Source organism: Uloborus diversus, chromosome 9 (genome assembly GCF_026930045.1).
Source record: "Uloborus diversus isolate 005 chromosome 9, Udiv.v.3.1, whole genome shotgun sequence".
Classification (NCBI taxonomy): domain Eukaryota; kingdom Metazoa; phylum Arthropoda; class Arachnida; order Araneae; family Uloboridae; genus Uloborus; species Uloborus diversus.
Window position 1 is genome coordinate 16,867,702 of NC_072739.1, and position 19,546 is coordinate 16,887,247.

Below are 19,546 nucleotides of genomic sequence, written 5' to 3' on the forward strand. Positions count from 1 at the left end.
GTGTAAAGGAGTCACAATTAGGGGTTGAAGGGTTTTATAGTGTTTCCCCCAAATATTTTTTGGAGGATGCAGCTTCCTGCCCACTTTCAGACCTTCAATGAACCCTGCCCCAGTGTATGAAATAAGCAGTATCGCATCGTAGTTCGGGATTCAAAATGTATGAAACAGTACATTATCATGAATTGCATTAAAAATTTTGAGATATATATAAAAAAAAGAATATTCTGGAATGTGGATGACAAAACGAGATGTCGATGCAGGGTATTAATTGATTTAAATGACTATTTTTATTAACAAATAGGAAACAAATGGTTTTGATTTTTTGAAACTTTCATACCCTAAATGTTCTTATATTTGTAGAACCTCCTATTTGTACCAGTTCTTCTATTTTGTAAAAGAAAACTGTGATTGAAGTGATTTTTCAAAACTTTTTAAATGCATAATAAATGTATATTTCTTAAAACTTGTTAGTTTTCTTGTTGAAATTGTAGTTTAGCAAATGGTTGTAAAACTGTTCCTCAATGTCAAAATTCAAAGAGCAGTACTGCTCCTCAGAATGAAATACTTATTTCCCTCACTGCTCTGGCCTCTTTTGGCATTTCCCCATGTGCCTTCCCTGCTCCTTCAAAAGTTTTCAACACTTGATCACAATAGCAAATTTTCTTGCTTGAAAGGTAAAAATTCTCTCCAGCATTGCTTTGGAATGTAACTCTTTTGTTCTTCTTGTCCAGTTGAATGGGTCGTGTGACGATTATACTGCAAAACTTTGTCTTTTTTTACTATAAAATTCTTTCAAGAAAGCACATTTTTGTACTGAAGGAATGCCCTTTTATCAAGAAGCGCCCTGCCCCATTTTAGAGTTAAGCGAAACATTATTTAAAATTCCCAGAGTCAGAGTTTGTCATTTTCTCTTCAAGTTCTCAACTCTGCCAGTATGCTATCTGAACGGTCATTTTAGCTTCTGACTCTGCTACCCTGATTATTACACACAGAGCTGGTTATTACAAGGCACATTTTAAAAGAAAGTTCCATTTTGAAATAAAAAAGACAAATTACAGATAAAGGCAAGAAATTCATTGTAAAAAAATTCACCACCCTTACGCTATATTTCGACATTGCTCCCGTGATTTTCCAAGCATTTGTCATAGAATGGTACAAGATTTTGTATACCTATTGGTAGAAAGTTGCCGCCTGGTGTAATCAACCATGGGGTACATAACATATTCTCTGAGCTCATCACTGCTGTTGTGCCACTGACTGTCAAGGAAAAACTTCAGATGCTGAAACAAATAAAAGTTGCTGCGAGTTAGGTCAGAGTAGTCCGGAGGATGTTCAAAAGCGTCCCACCCAAAACCTGTAAGCGTCCTCACAGGCAGCAACTTTCCACAAAGAAACCTGTACCGCTCAATGACAGTTATAATATCCCTGTATCTTCAAGGACAATACATTGGATTTATACATTACTAGTGCTACCCGCACGACTTTGCACGTAGTAGTAGAAAAATAAAAAGGTATTTTGGTTCGCCTGTATATTTACAAATAATGTATGGTGAATTGGCTTGTACCCATGTTACAGTTCCACGTTATGATAATTTCGTATCTCGCCAATTGGCTTGTGCCCATGTTATGGTTCCACGTTATGATAATTTAGAATTTACTCGTCCATCTTATGATAATTTTGTTCTTAAAATTGGAATGGAAAAAGAACCACATCGAATTTTCGAAAAATCGCTGCGTGGTGCACACCATTGAGAAGGAATAGACGGAGAGAGTGCAACCCTACTATCCCGACACGGCAACAGTACCATGTGACTTGGGGAGCAATTTCGAGTTGACCGTAACCGCTGAAGAAGTTTTCATTAGCTGAAGCCATGCATGATAACAACCTTTAACTGTAGAAGGGAAAAATTCGATTTATAGTAATAGTGCAGTATTCTAGCATTGTAAACTGTGAGGAAAAAGCCACACCAGGAGGTCCAGTAACTTTTCCCTAGCATATACGAATGTTTTTTACTTCTAAATAAAGAAAAAATAACATTTATATGCATTCAACGAGTACATATTCCACAGTTGCCTAATATTTTTAAAATTTTGTACTTATTTTACCTATAAAAGTTATAAAACATTGTATATCTTGATTGCAAATAACATTTTAGTTCCATAAAAACACTTTTTACTTAACTAAAAATTATTTTAACGGCTCTTAAGCATATTGTGTACATTTGCTTTGTTGGCGAGTATCTTCTTGCCAAGCTCCTGTGAACAGCAGATGCGCAAGAATAAAGATTTGCTATTTTTATGCTTCAATTTAAATACTAGTATGCCTGTGTATGAAATAATTTCAAAACACTAATTACAGTACATATGAATCCATAAATTACAATTACATTATATTTTAAAATCCGGAAAGAAGACGGGAGAGGGAGTTTGAACGCTAGGCCTGTATTTTTATCCGTTATTAATTTATTTATTTATTATTATGCGGTAAAGGAGTTGGAGCCAGAGTTTCTCTGATTTGTAGGCCCGACTTCATAATAAGAGCCGTCGCGTTGTCTGAAAAATATTTAATGCCAAAAGAGCGATTGCGTGCCAAAGCGCAACAACTTCCCAGCCAAACAAGTCACCTGACCTGGGAAACATTGGATCCCAAGCTCATTTCACTGAGACATTTGCTATGGCTCCCTCCCTCCATTAGTATTCCTTCTCAATGGTGTACACCCCCATGTTACAAACTAACATTGTGCCAAATTTCATGAAAATCGGCCGAACAGTCTAGGCGCTATGCGCCTCACAGAGATCCTGACAGACAGAGATATGGACATAGAGAGACCCTGACAGAGAGACTTTCAGCTTTATTGTTAGTAAAGATAATGGATGATGAATTTTCTCGCCAATTGGCTTGTGCCCATGTAACGGTTCCACGTTATGATAATTTCGTAATTTACTCGTTCATCTTATGATATTTTTGTTCTTAAAATTGGAATAGAAAAAGAACCTCATCGAATTTTCGAAAAATCGCTTCGAGGTGCACACCCCCATGCTACAAACTAACTTTGCCAAATTTCATGAAAATCGGCCGAACGGTCTAGGCGCTATGCGCGTCACAGAGATCCAGACACCCTATGGACATCCAGATAGAGAGACTTTCAGCTTTATTATTAGTACAGAAAAGTATCAATAAGAGTATAAAATGTTACATTATTAAGAAAATCATTGCTTCACAACACATAAGTGCTATTGAAGTCAGGGCCGGATTTGGAAGTGTGGAGGCCCCCAATCAGGGTTCGAAAAGATCATATTTTCGAAAATATCCGATACTTTGATGTATATGTATATATCCAATATTTTCGACCGTGAAAGCTAGGATATTTTGTAAAAATTTTATTGTGGGGGGCCCCTTTATTGTGGAGGCCCCGGGGCAGTAGCCCCGCCTGCCCTCCCCTAAATCCGGCCCTGATTGAAGTAGTCAGAAACTATTTCTGTGTGAATTTCAAAGCGGTTGCTGTGTTGTTTAATTGTGATGAAGATTACATTGAGAATTAAAGGGCAAATTGCGTGAACTCTGGTACATGTGGGAAAATGTTTTTGGTATTAAATTAAAAAATTCCTTCCAAATTATTTTCCTAGATATGTGTTTTTTTTTTTTTTTTTGAATGAGATTTAACTATGTGTCTAATTTTTTTTATGAGAGAATTTATCGTTGAAGTGTCATAAGAAATATGGTTTTGTGCAGTAGTGATGTAAATAATTTTGTCCTGATTGCTTAACTTAAGTTGCAATTTTAAGTTAATTGTATTGCATCACATATTATTCTAGGGATAGAAATATGAGTGTTATTATAGGGTTAGAAATATTATTTTAATATACATAGTAGAAATTTTTCCAATTAGATAGTTGACTTTTTAGTGCAATTCATTGTTTTTCCGAATGTGCTTATTTAATATCTATTAGTAGTTGTTATAAGAAATTACCATTAATAAGTTTGATTTGACTCCGATATAATCTATATATGCATATATTTGTAGCGGGTGTTGGTAAAACATCATTAATATTGTCTTTGGTGAGTGAAGAATTTCCCGAAGATGTACCACCAAGAGCTGAGGAGATCACCATTCCAGCTGATGTCACTCCAGAAAAAGTACCTACAAATATAGTTGACTATTCAGGTACTATGGATTATTTTACTCCTTCAAATGATTTAACCCAACGCAGTAGTATTATACGATCAGTTGGTTGTTGTTCATAAAGTGCACGATTTTTGAAAGAAAATGTACTTTTGATAGCATGCATTTTCCATCGAATGATTAACTGCCTAATTCAGTGGTGCTCAACATTTTTTAACCTGAGGGCTGCACCTCATATTAAGACTATTCTCTCAGGCTTATATAAAGTTTTTAAATGTTTAAATTTTTTCTAGACAATATGAGAAAATAATATAATTACTATCAACACTTTGTTAGAACTTGTTACTCTGGGTAGCTGCCCAAATTGCCAATTTGTCCCCATCTTCTTCCCTTCCTTTCTATCAGTGGATAAAACTTTTTACCTCAACAACTTCCTCCCATTCAACAAAATCCTGTTTTTTTCCTCTTTTAAACGATAATCAAACATTGATAACCTCTCAAATGATGGGAAAAAAATAATAAATGAAAAATATTTTTGTTCAAGCTTATACAGTCTGACCCCGATTTAACAAATTCATTGGGACCGGAACTTTTATACATTAAATCAGGGTTGTTTGTAATATTGGGGTGTGAAAAAAAATTGTACTTACTTTATCTATAAGCCCTAATGAGCAATTATGCATAAATATCCGAAAAAAGAAAGTGTACACTTTTTGTTCAGCATTCTACGAATTATTACACACTAGTTTGAAAATTTCAAGTACTGAGTAATAGATGTTTGACAATTTTCTTGATACTTGACTCGAAACCTTTCTCTTTCGACTTTATGGAGAAAAGAAAATACAATTTACAACTTGCTGAATGAGATATGTTTTTAGTTTAGAGGCCATGTAAGGCACTTGAAAAAGTAAGTTTTAATAAGAGTTTTATTATCGCTTTCTGCATCAATTGCTATTCATTGGTTGCCCTCTCGCCCGTCAAAAATTGCAGATTCCAATTAAAGTGTTTTTCTTGTTCAGACAACATGGGTATGTCATTTGGAAAACAATTCAATATTTTCTAGCTCAAATTGAGGAAAAAAAAATTGTTTTCGCTGTTCTAAAATTTGTTAATTTGCGGTTTATTATTCTTTAAATGAGGGTTTTTGCTTTCATTTTATTGGGAGAAAAATAAAAATTCCCTAAATCGTGAAACTTGTTAAATAGAGGTTCATTAGATCGGGGTCCCAATGTATTATCTCAAAGTAGAATCATAGTATTAATTTGTAAAATGAAAGTGAAACTTCTCTAAGAAAAAAAATTCATTGAGTGTGAAAAATGGACTCCTTAGTTATTAGTTTTATTGATAATTTTTAGTGCATTCTAAAAGAAAATGCTTTGTATTCTTTGTATATTTCATGAAAATGAGGTCTGATGTAAATTTTTTATGTCACTTTATATTTAGCTCAAGAGCAAAATGAAGATTCTCTAGTTGTAGAGCTGCATAAGGTATGCTTCACCTATTTTATTTAAGCCTTTTATTGAGCTGTTTGAATAGTTTAAAATTGATTAAAATAAAACTTTCACTATATAGGAGAATGTGGGGCAAAGGGAAATGGTGAAATATTTACTCTGTTTTTGGCGCTACTTAATATTTTAACTATGTAGTAACACCAGTAATCTAATCCAGTCAGGGAAAAAAAAAAATATATCTTTGGAGATTAAAAGATATGATGATGTAAGCAATTTTCAAAAATTGATACTCATGTTGTACTATTTTGTTGTAAGTTAAAAATCATTTTTCTTATTATGAAATGATAAAGTTCTTGTTATTAATATTTGAAATGTTCATTGTGACCTACTAATGTTTGGTGCACTATTTATATTTAATATTAAGCTTATTTTTGTAGTAAATGTTTTTTTTTTAAATAGTCAAGTGCTTGCGGGACCAAGTAAAATAGTTCATTTTTGTTTAATTATTCAATCATTTATTAAATTATTTACTTATTCATTTATTAATTTTATTTTCATTCCTTCATTTAATAATTCAGGTTTTATTCATTCATTCACTTATTTTATTATTCATTCAGTATTTTATTCACGCATTTATTTTCAATTATATATTAATCAACCAACATTTTGGAAAGCGAAAATTTACTGCCAAAAGTAAAAAATAATGTTTCAATGAAAGTTTTATCATAAAATATATTTTTCTTTCTTTATGTATTGTAATTTTCAAAACGAATTTCCAATTTGTTCATTTTGAAAAAGTTAAGTTTTCTTCACTATTTCGCTTTGCCTCACATCCCCCCACTTTATAACTTTATGTATTTATTAAAAATAGTTGCCTGCTCACCTATTTTATTTTTAAATGTTTACTGGTAAAGCTAAAAAGGTCAAAAAATGGCAAACTTTTTGAAATACTTAATACATATTTAGTTGCACTATACTTTTTTTTGAAAATACATATTTAATAATCAGCCTAGTATGAAACTTCATTTTATATCTCCTTTGCAATGTTTCATTGGAATATTAGCATATTGATAGCAGGGAGTAAACAAGTGAAGAATGTAGCTGCAAAAGTAATTACCTCCAGTTCCAATTTTTGTACAAATATGTGTTTTTCAGTTTTTTACGTACTTAAGTAGTTTCAAAATGGTTCCCTAGCTCGTATTGTTACTCTTATCTTTTTGTTGGGACAGATATGCAAATTTTTCCTTAAAAATTATTTTTTGAACTTACCTACTTTTGTAACCATTTTGCTTCCAGTATAGATCAGCTTTAGTGAAGCTCTCACATGCTGCATATGCAGACATTGTTTTGCTATTGCATTTGCTTTAGTGTTTTCATAATCCCCTAATGTAGGAGATGAAAAGTAGCTCGAAAAAATATTCAAAATTGAAAGCACTATTTGTAGACTTGTTCTTACTGGTAATTATAAATTATGTTTGAATGAATTTAATGTGATAATATCTGTATATTGAACATACAAAGTACATTTAGTGTAATTAAATATCGAAAATCCAAATTTTAGTAGTTTTTAATTAACATTTTCCTTACATCCCATGATTTAAACATGGACTGCACATTTCTTGAAATTGTGGATTTTTCATAGCCTCTTCTGAGGTAACAACCACGATTTATGCTCTAATTTTTTTCAATCACTGACATGGTATGTTGATTAAAAATGAATGGGGCTTAGCTTTTTAGTTTTTAATCAAAATTGCATAATCAACAATATTAATTCTTTGGATTTGATTTCTAAAATGTGTTACTAATTAAAATTTCATAATCAATATAAATTAATTCTTTGAATTTGATTTCTTAAATTTGTAAGTGCTTAGAAATTTTATTATTTTAAATCTAAGATGTTTTACTTTTCTTCGCAGGCCAATGTCATATGCATTGTGTATGCTGTAGATGATGATGACACTATAGACAAAGTATTTATCTTTTTTTTTTAAACATTTTGTTATTCATTCTTTTTTGTTTAGAAATTGAATTGATTTCTGAGCAGCATCTAAATATTAGTAAAATTTTTGATAGTAATTAAAATATACTAAAGATAAATATTTTGTAGATTACATCATACTGGTTGCCCTTCATACAAGAACAACTGGGTGAAAATCATCAAATTCCTGTTGTGCTTGTAGGAAACAAAGTAGATCTTGTTGAATATAGTTCATTAGAGGTAAGATTAGTTTTATTCCTAAATATCTTTTAGGTGCTTATATTGTTTCTAATCCAGACAAAGATGTTTTTAGCCCCCCTACAAGCATATTTCACGCATTGAGAATCCAAATACAGTCGACTCCCACTACAACACTTTTCAACTTACGGGAAATGGCTATAGCGTGAATTTTTTACGAGGAACTAATTTTAGAGCTGACGAGAATCCCTCGTCCACAACACGATTTTTTTTGGAATCAAGTATCGGCTTCGTCATTGAAAACTAAAATTTAATTTCATGAATGTTATTACATCCCTTTAGCATCACTGACACTGAAAGTTCCCACATAAAACTAGTCTACACATTGCATTGTTAGTGCATCAAATAACCACTCAGCAGCTTTCATTTATTTATTTTTTCATTCTAAACATTAAAGTTGATGAAATATAATGGCACCTTAGTGTGCTGTTTCATCTAAAGTTTGTGAAGATATGGCAAAAAAAGAAAGTATCTGACAAAAAAAAAAGTTTAAGATTCTCGATATGCTTGAACAACTACAAAACGTCAATGGTAGCAACCCAATAAGTATGACTGAATGAAACATTATAAAAGAAAAGACGAAGCAACTGTATTTTAAAATGTATTAGATAAGAATAACAATCTGATCATGGAGCATAAATCATCATCATCTTCATTTTTTAACTCCTAAACATTATTACTGTATCTACTGTACAGTACTAGATAGTGCAGCATTTTATTATTACTACATACTGTGCGTACCATGTTGTTTTATTTCATGTATTTCCCTCCTATCGATCATTCATTTTGTGCATCTTAAAATATTTATGTTGAATTTCACAGCTTCTTTTATTTTTTAAATACAGTACAAGTCAACTTTTTAAAGGAAGAAACTGTAATGTATAGTTGAGGAATGCTGTAAAGCAGTTTGAGGGGTGTTTACAAATGTCTAAAAGAATTTGGTATGTTTCTAAATAATTGTATCATACATTTTTCCGCGACGCGAAATTTCAACTTACGCTAAGAGTCTTGGAACGCATCGCGTAAGTCAGGACTCGACTGTACAGTGAAGCCTTTGTATATACTCCCTGTAACGATGCACAGTGGGGATGTTTGCATAAAGGTTTAAACTGTCTGTTATGATAGCCTGTCTACAACAGTTTTTTTTTTTTTGGGGGGGGGGGTCTGTAACAATACCCAACCGTATTGTTATAGACAAGTTTTCTATATGTCTCAAAAATTTAGTCTCATGTTTTTCAAACGTTGTATTTTAAACAAAAATTTAGTTGAATTTAGTTTGCAATTTCTGTAACAAGTTTTACAAAAAATGAAAAAAATTCTATTTCTGTCATTTTAGATCACAAAAAATGTATATTATGTTCTAAAAATAAAGAACACTTGCTATATGTCAAATGATATTTAAACCAAAATGAGAAACTGTTAAAGCAATCAAACATGACAGAGATAAGTAACACTCTGTAAACGAATTGAGAGAAATTTGTGTTAGAAAAGAGATGATCATGAAGCTAACTGTTTAAAATTTAAAGTGTGCAGTATTTATTCTATTATAATATAATTTATTTCAATTGAGTTAAGTAAATATCAAGAGTGAGATAATTTAATTTTAAGTTTATCGTTTGCTGGGTGAAATTTGATGATTTTTTTTACTATTATGAAGAATAACGTGCGTAATTTTGATGATTAATCCATTACATTAAAAAAATTAGTTGAATAACAAAGAAATGTACTCCTTATATATTTTCAATATATGACATTTTTAATTTTAGTATTTGAGTTGTGGCAAAACAAATACATTTAGTTGGCAGAATCGTAAAAATGTCAAGCTTTGCGTTTTTGTTTACTTTCTCAATCTGTTCAGTGTTCCTTTGCATGTTGCGGATTCCTGTAACTCATTGTTTCCCAACCGGTGGTTCTCGAACCCCTGGGGGTTCGCGAGAGGTATCAAGGGGTTTTTTATTCGTTATTTATTCATTTGTATGTCACACATTCGATACTCTTTATATGAAAATCTCTTATATAATTAAAAACTGAGCATATCTATGTATGTATGTATGTATGTCCAAGCTTCTTCTCCCGAACGACAGTGAACTGACCATTGAACCAGGTATCGATAGATTCGTAATTTTCCCATCTTTATGTTTGGCTATTTAACATAATCCTCTGATAGTAATTAGCGGAAATATCAATTAAAAGCTATTAATTATGACACAGATTTCAACATAAAATCCCTGTTTTTCGAAGGCTTTCCTCCATTCAAATTATTATTCAGTGCTTCATCTCAACTTTCGGCATCAATGCTTTTATTAAAATGTATAGCGTGAAGAAAATCATTGAGATGAAAGATCTGTTGCCATTTTTTTTTCTCGAATATGAACAGGTAAAATTCTTGTTTTTGTTTTGAGGCTTTTCCTGTAATCAGGGGATTTAAAATGTTTACTTTTTTGGAGTTTTTTCCGCAATCTGCTGCAAAATTTCACTGACTTTCTTTTTTTGGTTCAAGCCTGAGTGTTGAACTCATGTCACTTGTCATAACTTTTATTTTCGAGGTGGACCGTGCAAAGCCGGGCGACGCAGCTAGTGTTAGTATATTTGTTGACATATTTTACAGCACAAGGGGTTCGCCAGTTTCTTTCTGGCCTTGAAAGGGGTTCGCAAGGGGGAAAAGGTTGGGAACCGCTGCTGTAAATGAATGCTTCTGAAACTTGGTGTGGCCAAGTGCCAGTTCCTGACATCCATTTGTGTATTTTATAGTATCTTATAAAAAGCTAAATAAATACATTCTCATCTTTTCTAAACGTTTACTGTTTTAGCCATATAGTATAAGTAAATCTATTGCTCTCAGCTATCTTTCTTACATAGAAATGATTTTTGATATCAAATGACAAAATAAAATTTTTACTTCATTATTCATTGAAATTTTATTTCTTGTTTAGATTATCCTACCAATTATGAATGCATATGCAGAAATAGAATCATGTGTTGAAGTGAGTATAAATCTATGATTTTGAATTAAGTGTTTCTTAATGCCTACATTGATGAAATTTTTTCCATGACACATTTGTCCTGTAAACCTTAAAATGATTGTGTTCTCTTTATTCTCATAACTTTACACGTTTCTTTTCAATTTAAAATATTTGTACATTTCCCATTCAAACTTAAATAACTTTTACCTTTTTGTTTGGCATTAACTTCTTTAAAAATATAGATTTTGTTCTGCCAGCTGAAAAATTCACTTTTTATATGTAAAATATTCATTCAAAGCCTATAGTTCTAAAGAATTCTGCTATTTTGTAACAGTTGTTACTTTTTGTAGCCAAATTTGACTGTGTGTAAACTTTTAACTGTGCAGATGTTTTATGATACAAAAGTTTTTGCTTCAAATTTACTCACATGTTTATTTTTGACATATTTAAAGGGAATGCTTGAAAGAGAATTAAAAAATGCACTTAAATTTAAATTTAGGGAATGAAGTTGAGTTTTATATTTGTATTAACTGTTTCTTAGTGATTCAAGTCCCAGTGAAAAATATTACAACACAAGATTTCATGCAGCAATAGTTTTACTGTAGTGAAAAACATCCACAATTGTGATGTGTTGCAGAATTTTTGAAATCGTATTTTCTATTTCAATTCACTTGCTCTAACTTGCTAAACATAATGTGTTAGCTTATTCTTTTTACACTTAGTTAATGTGTTGATGTCTAATTTTCTATCTATAAATAATAAATTTCTTTCAATAATAAATGATGTTTAAAAAAGAAAATAAGCTTAGAAATTTTGAGCGTGGTTAAGAAGGCTTCTGTTATGAAATACTGTAATGCATATTCTGAATGATTAATGAAGAAAACTCATAGATTAAGTTGAAAATAAACTGGTTATCTTTTACACATTAGGAAAAGTGCATTGCATTAATAGTAAAGAAAGAAGAAATATATGAATCATTTTTTCTTAATGGCTTAAGTTCACTATCCCATATCCATGCCTTTTTATAGTTAACTAAAATATTTTAAAGATTTTTACTTCCTATTAAAAAAAAAGGAAGTATTGTATTCGCGAAAAATTTTTCACTCAAAAATCGACCTTAATTTCCATTTTGCTCATCCCCGAATGAATGTTGAGTTTTTTTTTTTTGACTCGACCACACATGGATAAGTGCCTAAGAACGTATAGACACGTGAAATATCCATTTTGACGATTCCCGAGTTAGTTACAACGAGTTTTCTCGTGACGTCCGTATGTATGTATGTATGTCGCATAACTCATTGTTAATTTCGATGTAAACTCAAGTAGTGTTATAATTTGGCAGACACTTGGCGATATATCGCCAGTCTTTTGGTCGCCAAGTTTTGTTGCCAACTTGGCAACAAATTTGGCAATTTTTTCAAATTTTGTTTTTTTAAATCTGGTTTCAATTTGGCCACTGTCGGTGATATTAACAGAGTAAACTATTGAATCACATGAAAATTGCCAATAATGGGGAAATGATATTAAATTGGAGAAAAAGGAAGTCATGTGAGGCACACATCAGCTCGTTTTGTAATAACTTTTAATTTAAATAGTAAAAGATTGTTGAGTTTGAAATACAAAATTAAAGTACAGTAGAACCTCGATTATCGGAAGTAATTGGAACCGAACCTACTTCGAATAATCAAAAATTCATTACTAATAATCTAGTTTAATATGTAGTATTGTCTTTGAGCTGTTATTAAGACTATTTAATTTGTTAAATAGACTAAAATTATATCTAATAATAAATTTATCTCTGAAACAAAAACTTACAATGGTTTAAATGGAAGCTTCACCTGGTATAAATTGGCCATCCTTTTGCCGCGCAGCGCCAACCTGAAGTTTTGTTAAAAGCATGAGTTCAGAGGAATCACTGTTCCTGTTGTTCCAACCAAACGAGGCATTTTAAGAGACACTCAAAAGCATCATTGTTAATGATCTTATTTACTCCGGAATCACTATTATCCTCGTCATTTTCTTCTTTTGGAGAATTTCGGTCTGCTGCTATTAATTCCTCATTATTGAGCAACTGGAAGGAGGACAATTCAACCAATCTGTGATTTCTCTATCCTCACAATTTTCAAAACCTTTCATTGTGCTTAAAAAGGCTTGAAAATTCAGCAACACTATCTTTCACAACATCTGTAGCATTTTCATCTGCGCCAGTTGGAAAATTCGGCAAAGATTTTCGCTAACTTCATCTTAGTGTTATCTGCACTCTTAGTTTGGAAAAGACGGCTTGCGTAGAAAACGAATGTGAGGGAAAGAAAAAAACTTTCAAAATGGTGTTTGTTAAGAGAAAAGTAGAAAGTGAAAAAATAGTGAAGATGAAACCGACTTCGGTTAACGGAGAGTTTCGGTTGATCAAGGTTTGGATAATGGAGGTTCTACCGTAGTTGAAAAATTTTTGGTAGTTATCAGTGGTGTTTGTGATCCAAAATTTTAGGCGGACAACACCTTCAAAAACTGAAAAATTGTTTAATGAAAAAAAAAATCTAAAAAACTTTTAAAATGTTTTTTTTTTTGATTGATTTGTGTATGTCAAGTTTCATCATGGTTTTCAAAAATTTCACTCTGTCTTCAGAAAATTTTACTTGAGTTTACTATCAACTCTGGCTGTTATAATAAATAAAGCAAAATTTTCTTAGTAATAAAAGCAATTTTATTTATTGATTAAAGTGAAAAACAGACGTAAATAAAGCACAAATTTTGAAGAAAATACAGCATATAGCTATTTCAAGGCTACAATGGAGCCTCTTCATCCCTGAAAAAAGCTCTATTGTTTGTGTTGGTGAGTTTTTTACACTGATGAGCTCCATTGTAGCCTTGAAATAGCTTTTTGTTGTATTTTCTTCAAAATTTGCTTTGGGTTTTCACTTTAATCATGTTGCAGCACAAAGCTTATATGATAATTTTTCATTTAATTTTTATGTGCTGATATTTTTTCAGCAATATTGGATTAAAATACTTTTTTGTTTTAGTGCTCTGCAAAAACATTGAAAAATATTTCAGAACTTTTTTATTATGCTCAAAAGGCAGTACTTCATCCCACCACCCCTTTATATGTTACTGAAACAAGAGATGTAAGAATTGTTTTTTTCCCCTCTCATTTTATTTATATTTCATTATTGAGGGATTGAATTTTATTTTATTTTATTTTTTTAATTTAGCTGACTGAAAAATGTAAAAAAGCTCTCACAAGGATATTCAAGGTAAATATCAAGGATTTTTATATGTAAGTTTTATTTTATATTTGAAATAAACTGATTTCCAAAGTTAATTTTTCTTTGTTTATTTTAGATCTGTGATTATGATAATGATGAAATTTTAAGCGATTATGAATTAAATCAATTTCAGGTAAAGAGACATGCATTTCATAAAGTTTATATGTAGATTTATTTATTTATATACAGTTTATGATAGTTTATAAATATATTTATTTTTTTTAAGGCTTTATATATTTTTGGATTATTTGCAAAAATTAATTTAAGCATTTGAATGTACTATGTTTGCTATATGTTTTGATTATTTTTTGTTTCATTTATGAATGGATGATCACTTTGCAGTAAAATTTTAAGACATTTGTGCCTTTTTAATTGTACAAATAATAATACATTTTTTTCTACTATTTTTATCATTTTATCCCTTCAGCAGCAATAATATTTGAGTACAGTATTTTTAAGAGAACATATTGAAAAAGAAGTACAGGAATTAGTCATGAAACCTTTACATAATTTAAATTTCTGTGGGGGAACTTACGTTTCTTGGTTTTACTTTTCTGAGTTATAAAGTTGAATGCTGTAGAGTGACCCTTTTAAATGTAAGGGAAAAAAATAGAGAAGAAAATGGAGACATAAAAGAATTTTAGAAACTTTTTTCTAGGTCATTCCTCAGTATCTCATTGATGTTCTTATAAAGCTTGTTAAATCTAAATATATTTAACTTTAGGTTGCAGATACGGGACATTTAACCAATGGCCAAAATTTTCACTTCAACGTACTTCAACTGAACTTAAGGACGAGAAACAGCACAGGGTTAAAACAAGAACTGTATTTATTAAGAACAGGTTAAAACAAGAACTATATTTATTAAAAACAGGTTAAAACATTGTTAAGGTTACATGCGCATGTCAAGAAAGAACAAGCAAGCCCTGACCGCCCCAACACCAGCAGTTTTATATATTGAAAACACACTGTTGCCACATATAGTAAAGGTATTAGAAAAGGGTTAATTTGCATAAACAGCATTAATCAATAATAAATCTAACCTAAAGTTAAATCTAAATATATTTAACTTTAGGTTGCAGATACGGGACATTTAACCAATGTCCAAAATTTTCACTTCAACGTACTTCAACTGAACTTAAGGACGAGAAACAGCACAGGGTTAAAACAAGAACTATATTTATTAAGAACAGGTTAAAACAAGAACTATATTTATTAAAAACAGGTTAAAACATTGTTAAGGTTACACGCGCATGTCAAGAAAGAACAAACAAGCCCTGACCGCCCCAACACCAGCAGTTTTATATATTGAAAACACACTGTTGCCACATATAGTAAAGGTATTAGAAAAGGGTTAATTTGCATAAACAGCATTAATCAATAAACATTAATAATTCAATAAGAACACAAAACATTGAGAATAATATTCTACAATTGATATTCTCTAATTCCTGTTCCAACAAAGCTATTATTATTTTTTTTTTTCATTGGCAAAGTGATGTTAGTATGAAAAATTAATTTCTGCAATATTGAATTCAATAACCTTTGTGTTTTAGTGTCCTCTAAAAAGTTAGTGTTTATAAACTCTTTTATTATGTTTGAAGTATTTTACATGTATAATGAGGGTGAAAAAATTACCTTAGAAGCTGCATGGGTTTTTTGTTCTTCTCTTACAGCAAGGCAAGAGTGATTGAAATCCCGTTACAATTTATTACAAACAACTATTTATTACAAACTTCAAGGCTTCCCAAATTTTGTTCCTTGTAATGAGAATTTCATTGTAATAGAATTAAAGTAATACAATGAAAATTAAATTAGGACTAACATTTTATTTAGTTGAAACATATTTCGTTGTATTGATATTTTTTGTTACGCGATTTCACTGTATTTCTTCATAGACAATACTGTCAGGGCCAGATTTGGAAGTGTGGAGGCCCCGGGGCAATGAAGGAGTGGAGGCCCCTAATCAGGGTTTGAAAAGATCATATTTTCGAAAATATCCAATACTTCGATACATATCCGAATATTTTGATATATATGTATATATCCGATATTTTCGACCCGTGAAAGTTCGAGTATTTTGTTAAAAAAATATTGTGAGGGCCCCTTTGTTGTGGAGGCCCCGGGGCAGTAGCCCCGCCTGCCCTCCCCTAAATCCGGCCCTGAATACTGTTAAACCATAGGAAATTCTGTTTTTATCAGACATCTGTTTTCAGCAGTATTACATTCAATCATTTATTATTATAAATAAGAAGAATTTTTATTTTATTTATTCATTTATTTTATTTTATTTTTTTTGTTCAATTTAGCGGAGATGTTTCAATACTCCTTTACAACCTCATGCTCTTGAAGATGTAAAAAACCTGGTGCGAAAAAATGTTGATGATGGTATAAGAAATGATGGCTTAACTCTAAAAGGTAAGTTCATAAGTAGTTTATTAATTTTAAATTAAAACATATTAAAAGTAGGTTCTCTTACTTGTTTTTTGATTCAGTATAATTGAATGTTTTAAATGTTGCTATAAATAAAAAGCATGGATTTCAAATTTTTTAAACAATCTTTTATTTTGAACTAGCATGAAATTTGCTTATGGATCTCACCTTGACCTTGGCTTCTTTTGATTGTTTCTACCAATGACTGAAAAATAAATAATTATATACAGTCACTTAACTCTTTTCAACTTAGTGGTATATCTAATGCACAAACGATCGCACAACCTTGTGTTTTTTTTTTTTTTTTTGTCAAATTTCAACAAAAGTTTAGCTCTATTTTTTAACAGAAAAATTTCTGGTTAAGTCAAAAATTACAAGCATTAAAAAAAAAAAAGTTTTGTGTTTTAATGCAAGAAAAATGTGCTATTTTTTCCCACCATTATAGCAAAGATAAACTTTTGTCTATAGTATATTTTCTCCATAAAACCATTCAAGAATACATAACTCAAAAGATTTTCAAAATTTCAATCGCTCAACACATCTATGTTAAGAAAAAAAGCTCAATTTATTCAGTAGTTATTTTTCAATGACGTTTATAAAAAAAGTGCCATTTTCTTCAAAAATCATTTATTATTTTGCCTTTCTGTTTCAAAAATACAGCTCACACATGCATAGCAATATAACAAACTGCTGTGAAAATGTAAAAATGCTTATTGCTTATGTCAACCCATGATAACTAGTAACTCTTTAATCTGAGAATGAAGAAGCCGTGGTGGCCTGATCGGTAAGGCATTGGAATTGTGACCGGAAGGTCCAGGGTTCGGTCCTAGCCGGTTGAAGATCCACCGTCTTCTTTAATGGGGACTGGGGACATTAAATATGCTCGTGGTCATAAAGTCCTTCAAGTGAAACAATTCCTCTGGGGGTACTGGACCAAAGATTGCTCGGTTCTTGGTCTGGATAAAAAAATCAGAGCTGTCTTCAGGGTTCCATCCAACTGTTAAAACCAAAAAGTAGTAGGTACAGGGGCCCCTGGAGTGGGAAATAAAATGAGAATGAATAAAAAATCTGAAAAAGTATAAAAATTTATGCACAATGATAACATTTAGACCATTCTAACTTAAATTTGTCAGAAGCAAATTCATGTTTTATTATTATTATCATTATTATTTATTTATTTTTTGTATTTTATGTTCTTTAGTGTTCAATTTTTATTCCTGATAATGATCATTAAGAAAAAATTTCATTTTTCATTTTTAGTTAATGTTTCATTTGCATAACTTTACTTTGAATTCTTTTTAGGGTTTCTCTTTCTTCATGTTTTATTTATTCAAAGAGGAAGACATGAAACTACTTGGGCTGTTCTACGAAAGTTTGGTTACGATGATAACATGCAATTAAATAAGGATTACCTTTGTCCTAGGTAATGTTTAGTAATACATGTGGTGTATGTTGTCACTTAAGGATTGTTCTTCAGTAATTACATTTAACATAAAAAGCATTTCCAAGAAGAATTTTGTGTTTTTTTGCATTTTTTAATTTAGAATTTTTAACAAGAACAAAAGGTTTTCAAAAAGTTTTTTACTGACTTTTATGACATCTTTAGTGACTCTTAATACTAATTTTCTGTTTAATGGGACCAATAGCTTTTTTAATAGAAAAATATTGAAATTTTGTTACTTAATAGGGATAACAAACAAAACAAAAAAAAAAAAAAAAAGAAAGAAGCAGAAAAAAAAAAAAAGTCTTTCCGATGTTCAAGTATGTTTAGGCATATCAAATAGATTAGGCTGTATGTGCAGTAGGGTGGTTCAAAAATACATGTAGAAAAAGTGTCTGCTACATAACAGGACACCCCTCAATATTTTTAGACTTGTGGATAGCAATTTACTGGAAGAATTTTAGCTTCCTATGTCCACTGAAAGAGGGTGCTAAACCCCCACCCCTAAACTTCGTAAGTATGGGTAGGGAGTTAAAAATGTATTGAATTGAAAAAACAATGCTACATATTATAGTATACACTAGTAATATGCATATACATTGCAATAAAATAATTATTTTCAAAAAAAAACCAGCTTGGGAAATTAAATGTGTCTAAATTTGGCATTTTCTGTGGAATGGCGAATGTTGAATTAAGGGGTCATTCAGCACCCTCTTAAAATTTGAGTGAGAAGCTAAAACTTTTACATTATAATACTATCAGTAAAGTAAAAAAAAAAATAGGGAGTGTCCTAGACTATAGCTGAATAAAAGTATTTTTGAACCACCCTAGTGTATAGTATGTTCTTGATATCACGAAGTCCAAGGGACTGAAACAGTCCAGATTACAAGGTCATAATACAGTCGGACCCCAGTTTAATGAATTCCGCGAGTTAGCAAATTTTTCTTTTACCTCAACTAAAATGAAGGCAAAACCCCCTGTTTACTGAATAATAAACCCAAATTAACAAATTGTTTTAGCAGCCGAAAAAAAACTCTTTTTTTGTTAGTTTGAGTTAGGAAATATTGGATTGTTTTCCAAATGATGCATCCATCTTGTCCAAAGCAGAAAAAGACTTTTCTTGTAATCGGCCATTTTTAAGGGGCAAGGGCGCAACCAATGAATATATATTCTGATGCAGAAGGCGATAATGAAACTCCCATTAAAACTCATGTATCAGTATCATAATATCATATAGACACTCCCATAAAAACTTTTTCAATTGCTTTACATGACCTGGAAACTAAAAACACATCTCATGCACCAGGCTGTGAATGACACTATTTTCTACTCGCCATAAAGTCGAAACGGAAATTTTTCAGGTCAAGTATCAAGGAAATCGTCAAACATCTCTACTCAAATTTCAAATTAACCACTGTGTAATAAGTTGCGGAATGCTGAATAAAAAGTGAACACTTTCTAATCATGGATATTTTTTGTGCAGTTGCTTATTAGGGATTTTAGATAAGATAAGCTCTTTTTTTTCTCACCCAATATTACGAATAGCCCTAATTTAACATATAAAAGTTTTGGTCCCGATGAATTCGTTGAATCAGGGTCCGACTAATAATTAAATAATATTCTAAAAATTAG

The 19,546-nt window shown here is 31.1% G+C and overlaps 1 protein-coding gene across 3 annotated transcripts in view; it reads left to right on the plus strand.

The window, feature by feature from the left end:
• Nucleotides 1–19,546, plus strand: part of LOC129230609 (mitochondrial Rho GTPase 1-like) — a 65,440-nt gene that overhangs the window by 15,157 nt on the left and 30,737 nt on the right. For all 3 annotated transcript variants that reach the window (XM_054865023.1, XM_054865024.1, XM_054865025.1), the window contains 10 exons: nucleotides 4,026–4,166; nucleotides 5,568–5,611; nucleotides 7,492–7,545; nucleotides 7,683–7,793; nucleotides 10,745–10,795; nucleotides 13,798–13,899; nucleotides 13,987–14,028; nucleotides 14,117–14,173; nucleotides 16,350–16,458; nucleotides 17,776–17,896. In XM_054865023.1, coding sequence (XP_054720998.1) covers nucleotides 4,026–4,166; nucleotides 5,568–5,611; nucleotides 7,492–7,545; nucleotides 7,683–7,793; nucleotides 10,745–10,795; nucleotides 13,798–13,899; nucleotides 13,987–14,028; nucleotides 14,117–14,173; nucleotides 16,350–16,458; nucleotides 17,776–17,896 — 832 coding nt within the window. The remainder of the gene's footprint in view (nucleotides 1–4,025; nucleotides 4,167–5,567; nucleotides 5,612–7,491; nucleotides 7,546–7,682; nucleotides 7,794–10,744; nucleotides 10,796–13,797; nucleotides 13,900–13,986; nucleotides 14,029–14,116; nucleotides 14,174–16,349; nucleotides 16,459–17,775; nucleotides 17,897–19,546) is intronic.